The 6,850-nt window shown below is 63.1% G+C and overlaps 1 protein-coding gene and 1 long non-coding RNA gene across 3 annotated transcripts in view; one reads left to right on the plus strand and one right to left on the minus strand.

The window, feature by feature from the left end:
• Positions 1-673: 673 nt before the first annotated feature.
• On the minus strand, positions 674-4,097 carry LOC147344679 (uncharacterized). The gene is made up of 3 exons (XR_015155090.1): positions 3,011-4,097; positions 1,804-1,962; positions 674-948 (listed from the first exon to the last, which is right to left on the minus strand). It is a non-coding gene; the product is annotated as an uncharacterized LOC147344679 (long non-coding RNA).
• Positions 4,098-4,118: 21 nt separating this feature from the next.
• The window catches only part of LOC147344680 (uncharacterized), a 59,188-nt gene continuing 56,456 nt past the window's right edge, over positions 4,119-6,850 (plus strand). The window contains exon 1 of one of the 2 annotated variants that reach the window (XM_086377020.1): positions 4,119-4,908. In XM_086377020.1, the coding sequence (XP_086233146.1) occupies positions 4,484-4,908 (425 nt within the window). In that variant the 5' untranslated portion in view covers positions 4,119-4,483. The remainder of the gene's footprint in view (positions 4,909-6,850) is intronic. The other variant, XM_086377019.1, reaches the window with a different exon arrangement.

The following is a 6,850-nucleotide window of genomic DNA, read 5'->3' on the forward strand; positions in this document are numbered from 1 at the left end:
GTCCCGGGGAGTGAGAGCAGCCAGTCACGGAGGGCCCCTGAGCAGGCGAGCGCATTGAGCTGAAACATCCAAGACCGTCAAGACTCAGAGCCGGAAAGCAGGCTGGGGACAAGGTCCCTACTGTTGCTGACCTGCTGAGTGCTTCGTGGCAGGCTGGACGGGAAGGGAATTTGGGGGAGAATGGGTACATGTTTACATATGGCTGAGCCTTTGCTGTAAACCTGAAACTATCAGTTTAATTCAATGTAATAGTTTATAGATTTAATTTAAGCAGTTAATTAGCTATATACTCCCATAAAAAATAAAATGTTAAAAGAGAAAGACCTAGGGATAGACGTCATGGTGGAGGGTGGGGGTGACTACTCACGGATACTGAGGTTTCCTTTGGGGGTAAACAATGCTCAAAAAGTTAGATGGTCGCACCACTCTGTGAATATACTAAAGCCATTGAACAGCACACTTGGAACAGTGAACTGAGTCATTATGTAAATTAACCCTCAACGAGGCTGCTAAATCAGAGAGCCTCGGGTTCCAGTTCTGCTGTGGCTCTCCAGGGCAAGTCCCTGTGCTTCCGGGAGGCTCAGTCTGATCTGTAAAACGGGAGTGGGAAGAGTCGCCTTCCTGGGATATTGGAGGTACGAGATGACAGATGTGAAACCATCTTTCATTTTAACTTCTGTATTTAAATTTATTACAAAGGAAATGTATGCGCGTTGTACAAGATTCAAACAGCAGATGTGGGTACAGAGTGAAAAGCCTCATTTTCTGGTGTGCTGGACGTTTCAATATCTTGATTGGGGTGGTGATACAGATGTACACCTTTGTCAAAACTCATGGAACTGTATACTGTTCAGAAGGGTGAAATTCACTGTTGACACGTGAAAAACGCCTCCGAGTAAAGCAGTCTCCTCCCCTCTCTCCCCATCTCCTGGCCCTCCAGTTTTCCTGCTGTTTTGCACACACAGGCAAATAAAATGTTACTGTGTTACATCCTTCTTGCACGAGTTAATAAAAAGTCCTACACACACAGTTCCCCTCCTCCTTTTGTTCCCCTAAAGACCGTTCTGGGAGATGGACTCAGATCAGTGTGTGCCTGTCCAGCTGCGCGTGCATCTGTGTGGACGCGTCCCTGCACTCCACTCTCTGCCCGCATTTCAGATGCTTCCAATCTGCTGCTATTACCAAGAGTGCTCCGGTGAATAACCTTGCGTGCAGTAATATATCATTTTTCACATTTGTGAGCACTCTCTGGAGGACAGATTCCTAGAAATAAACGCTGGGCCAAAGGGTATAAAGTATTTGGAATTTGGACCTTGTTTCAGAGGCTCTAAAAGTGCCTGCTTCCCACATCATCGCAACAGTGTCATTAAACCTTGCTCTTTGCGCATTGGATGAATAAATCATCTTTCAGAGTAGTTTTAATTTGCCTTTCTGTTGTTAGGAGTGAGACACGGCACTTTTTGTATATATAAGCATTATTTTTATTTCCTTTTCTGTTCATAACCTCTGCCCATTTTTTTCCTGCTTTTGGGTTTTTTTATTATTGATTTGTAAGAGCTTTTTACATATGGGGGAATAGGCTCTTTGCTTAGATGTAAGATGGCCATGTTTCTTTTTGCATGGCTCTTGGTTTTTCGGTGTTTGTCGTCATCACTATGAAGTTCTGGGCACAGGAAGGGACAGTCTCCACCTCCCTCTAGGTACTTCTCCCAGGATGGGCTTGGGGAGGGCTCTTTTCCACATTAACCCCCACCATGGTGTCCCTCTGGTCTTTCCCTGTACACCCTCAGTTGTCCGACTGACCTGCCTGGGTCAGTTCCTCCCAGCCAGGCCATCCTGAGAGGAGAGAGGAGCCACAGCAGGGGTGCAGACACGCATCAGAGCCTCCTCTGTTGTGAAACCACACTCGGTCACACCTCCTGTGCTGGTCCGGTGTTCAGAGGTGAGTCAGACCGTCCTTCTCTGCAGAGTTCACAGTCTGGTGAAGAACCCAGTGTGGCGAGTACTTGGGCAGGGGATCTCGAGAGGCACAGAGGGGCCTCTAGCAGCTGGGGAAGGTGGTGGTCCCAGCCCCAGGCCCCAGGCCCCTCACTGCCTGGCTTGCCTCTCCCCAGGGTACTGGGGTGAGTCTGGATTTAGCGGTTGGTTTGTGGGGGTGAAAACAAGGATCTGCTGACCCAGTTCCTGGAGAGTTCAACCCCGGCCTCCCTGTGAAGTGGGAGATGTTAACAGTGCTCATTTCTAGGTGGCTGTGAGCATGAACTGAATTGATACAAGCCGCAGCCGCATGCTTGATGCGTGGAGGGCGTGTGAGCCTGCCCGCGTGTGTTAGGTGTGGACTGGGGTGCGTTTGACCTGGGGGTGTTTGGAGCTGGCTGTGGGCTGTACCACCGACAACTCAAGCTGGGCATCTGTGAGGATGGGAAGAGTATCCCGTGTTCCCGCACAGATAACGCCTGATGGGGAGATGGGCTGGTGGGTGCGACTGGGGCTGTGTGTAGACACGCAGTGTGTGGGCGGAGTGTGTCTCTACAATGCAGGCTGTGCGGCGGTTTCAGGAGGAGATGAGTGTCTGAGAGAGGAAGGCGGGAGAGAGAGGGAGAGAGCCAGCGAGATCTCACAGCACTGAGACCAGCAAGAGAGCACTTGGGCTTTATTTAGCCCAGAGAAAGAGGGGCCCCCTCCTGCCTCCTCCCTCCAGGGCTGCGCTGGGGTCTCCTGTTCTCAGCGTGAGGGGTGTCTGGCCTTTCCGGGGGACAGCAGCTAGGCTCTGCTTTCAGAGCAAACAAGGGCATATTTCAGCATCTCAAGATGCTGGAGTGTGAAAGTATTCGGCAGGCGCGCTCCCTCAGGCAGGAGAGCCGCTCCTGGCAACCAGGTCACAGCCGACTGGCAAGGCCTGGCCAATTAGGGGGAAGTGGGAACCGGGGGCTGCAGCTGGCCTGGGCTACAAGCGCCTCCATTAGGAAACTGGACAAGAGAGACTCCCAAGGCCAGCCTCTGCCCCTACCTCCTGGTCCAGGGGGTCTGAGCGCCCCTCAAAGACAGGACAGCTTGAAGACAGCGGCTCCGACCTTGACTGTCATCCTCCGGGTCCCAGGGTCCACGGGAAAGGCGGTGGGCTCTCCTCCACTCTGGCCCCCTTTGGGGTCTCGGCTCTGCATCAGTGACATCCAGTCTGGAGGAGATGCGGGAGGAGCTGGAGGGCGGCAGCTGGCGCCGCAGGCTGGACCCGACCCGACCCGGAACCCCGTGCGCCCTTCCTGGGCCCGGCCTTCCTTTGGCGGCGTGGTTCGCAGCCTCACCCGCCACTCCCAGGCCGGTCCTGGTGCCTCCTCCAGGAGGGGCGCCCCTCACCCTTCATCAGACCCCTCCTCTTTGCGTGCGAGCCCGGGGGCGCGCAGGTCGACCTCGCTGCCTCTGGCTCCTTTCCCAGTCCGGGGCAGCGCGCGGGGCAAGGGCGCCGCGCAGGCGGCGGCGTCCGGAGGGTCGCGCCCCGAGCCCGAGCCCGGCCGGGTCTCTGCTCCGCGGCTCGGACTCAAGAGGCTCGGGGAGCGGCGCGCAGGCCGTGCCACGCGGGTGCGCTCTTGAGCCTGGTTTGCAGTTCTCGCCCAACGCGCAAGCCGCAGGCTGGGCAGCGGCCGTGGGGAGTGGGAGCCGCCCGGCGAGGCGGGGTAGACGCCGGGAGCGGGCGCGGGGCCACCGAGAGGCTGCGGATGTAGAACCCAGTCTAGAGGCCGACCGAGCGGTTGCAGCCCCTCGGGGATTCGGGAGGCGAACGAGGAGGAAGGGATCCGTGGGAGGAAAATCCTCTAAACCGAACCTTCCGGGAATCGAAGGAGCCTGGCTGGTCCCATACCCTTCCCCGGCCCTGCCCCCTCCCCCCGCCCAAAGTGGGGAGGACGGCGCTGAGCCCCGGGAGGGTTGGTGGGTCAGCGATCGAGGGTAGAGCAAGTCCTTCGGGGCGACCACCCTCTCTACCCCCGCCCCCGCCCAGGTGCAGCGCCCTCCCCATCCCGGAAAACGCGCGCCCCAGCGGGCAGAGCAATTGCACACGCGGCCGCGCGCGCCCACACAGGGTCTGACTTCGGGTCAACTTTCACGCGGTTCCCGGTGTGTGTGCACACGGCAGTGCCCGCACGCGCGTGCTCGTCTCCGCCCAGGTGCCCACCTCCCATCGTCACCGGCGTCCCGACTCCTAGACCTTCGGGGGCCTCTGTTCTAACGGTGGCCTAGGGCGAGGGCAGGGGCGCGCAGGGCGAGCCAGAGGAGGGGGGCGAAGACGCCTCTGGGCTGCCCACGCCGCCCCCCAGCCTGCTCGACTTCCCCTCCCGCGTCACCCTTCGGACACCCCCCGTCCATCGACGTGCCGGAGCTACACCGCCGCCCGCCCCTCCGGCCGCCCCCGCCCGCGTCCCCCGCCCCTCCTCCAGCCCTCCCCGCTCCGGCTCCTACACGAAATCTTCGATCACGCTCAGAAAGAATGTGCTACAACCTCGGCGCGGCCACGGCCACCACCACCGCGCCCGCGCCGGAGCCGGAGGAGCCGGAGCCGGAGCCGCCGCTGCCCCGCCTGTCCGGCCGGCCCCGGTCTTGCCGCGCGCTGTCTCCGCCGCCGCCGCCCCGCGCTCGCCCAGCGCTTGACGCAGTGAGCGCCGCAGCCCGGCTCCCGCCGGCTCCGCTCCGCTCCCCGTCGCAGGCCGAGCCCAGCCCGGCGGGCTCCGGGAGGGGCAGGCAGGGCGCTAGGGGGAGGAGATCTGTCTGGAGCCAGCGAGGCCGGCGGAGGAAGAGCTGGAGGAAGGAGGGGAAGCCGCCGCCGCCGCCGCCGCCGCGCTCCGGGGACCTGGGCGCGCGCGCTGCGCTCTCCTGTGACCGTGCCTCCAGCCCCGGGCCCACAACCCAGAGCAGGTAGGAAGGGGATGGTGGGGGTGGGGGCGGGGGCTGCGGTTCGAGGGTCCTTTCTCCCGCGGCTGCAGGGCCAGCAGGTCCCCGCCCCTGGGGGAGGCAGGGAAGAGGCTCTCCCGGGCGGCAGTGGGGGCGTGCGCGGGGTCCTCAGAGGCTCTCGCTGCCCGGGCCGCCCCAGTCCCCGCGCCCTGCTCTGAGCGTCCTCGCCGGGGCCGAGTCCCCCGCCAGTGGGGCTTGGTTATGGAGCGTTGTTTCCGCCGGTCCTCGCCGCCCAGCTCTCGGGTGCCGAGGCGATCGCACCCGAAGTTAGCAGTCGCCGGGCCCCGGCCGGACAAACTTCCCTCCCCGACGCCGCGGCCCAAAGGCCCGGGACTCCGGACCCCTCGGGCTAGGAGGCGCCATGGGGACCCCGAAACTTTCCTGAGCGTTGTGAGCAGGAAGGGAGGGATAGGCAGGGATGGGGTAACGGGGTGGTCTTGCTTGCGAGGGAGCAGTGGTAGCTGCGCCGCCCCAAGTTCATGCGGAGACCGCCCCCCCATCAGGAACCCCATCTTGTAGTCGAGGGCGGGCAGGGAGCGGGCTGAGGGTGCCCAGCCTTCTCACGGCAGGCGTGGGGGGAGCCTTGCTCGGAGCGGGCGTTACAGGACCCCCGCCCCCACCCCACCGGGTCTCCTGGCTCCGCCGGCCGCGGCCGCTCTCCCGCGAGGGACCCGGCTCCAGGCGATTCCCAGGGGCCTCTGCCCCGAGCCTCTCCGCCCGGAAGCCGGGGGCCGGGCTGGGCTCCGGGGTGTGGCGGGACCCCAGCGCGCGGCTCTCAGCCTTCTCACCCTGCCGCTCTTGCCTCCACGCCCCCTGCTCGTCCCTCCTTCTTGACTCTCCCGTCTCTGGGTGTCGCCCCCAACTTTCTCTCTTCCCAAACTGCACCGTGTGGCCTGTGGCCGCCCAGACCGGCGCGATGCTGGCACCGTCCTTAACGGAGCCCTCCCCGCTGGCGGGGCGTGGGGTTCCCGGCCCGACTGTCGCTGCTGAGCGGGAATTCCCTCCCGACCCACTGACGCGAGCCCGTCCCCCGCCCCATCTGAGCGGCGGGGGGCGTGCGGTGGTCGCGGCCAGCAGCCGGCTGGACTGTGGAGAGTGAAAGGGACCCGCGAAGCTTCCGGGAGGGTTTTGGGGGTGTAGCTACAGCCTCGCGTGCGGGGAGGAGGGAGGCGACGCCCCGGTGGGCCCCCCTGCAGCGTCGCCTGCACGTACCCCCAAGGCCCAGGAGGGTTCTGTCCTCCCCTCCACTCCACCCACCCCAACACTCAGGTCCCAGCTTGAGTGGATTTGGGGGACGGAGGACACGGGATACTTGCTTTTTCTCCCTGTCTGCCGCATCCAGCCCCCAGGCAGCCTGGGGGTCTTTGTCCCCAGGGCGGGCCCCGCCCCCTCCATCAACTCGCGGACCCCGATGCCCTCCAGAGCTTCTGCGCCGCGCTCCAGCGGTCTCCAAGCCTCGGTGAGCGAGGAGCCGCATCCGTGTCCACCCCTCACCCGCTCTGGGTCTGGGGGTGGGGCAGGGGGCGTGGAGCGCGGTGTGGGGTCGCTGACAGAAGTCCTCGCCATGGCGCCGGCGCCTCTGGAACAGAATTAATGAGTTACAAGCAGGCGGCCATCGGCGCGACCACGGGGGAGGGGCGACCGAGCTGAGACTCAGCGGAGAGGTCGCAGCCCTAAGGGGCGGCCTCCGCCGGGGGTGAGGGCGTCAGTGGCCGGGACCTCAAGCTTCCCCTCAGGCTCCACCTGCAATTTCCTGCGCCCCCAACTCTGGGTTTTGCTCTCTGCGCAGCTGGCTCGGGGACCTCCCCCCGTGGGGAGCCTGGACCCTCCCGGCCCCTCCGCAGAGCCCTGACCCTGGGCCGACGTATGCTCGCCTGGCAGTGGGGCAGGGCTGGGGCGGGTCCTC

Source organism: Bos grunniens, chromosome 25, assembly GCF_055505025.1.
Source record: "Bos grunniens cultivar Pamir isolate PY7600 chromosome 25, Bosgru_T2T1.0, whole genome shotgun sequence".
Taxonomy (NCBI): domain Eukaryota; kingdom Metazoa; phylum Chordata; class Mammalia; order Artiodactyla; family Bovidae; genus Bos; species Bos grunniens.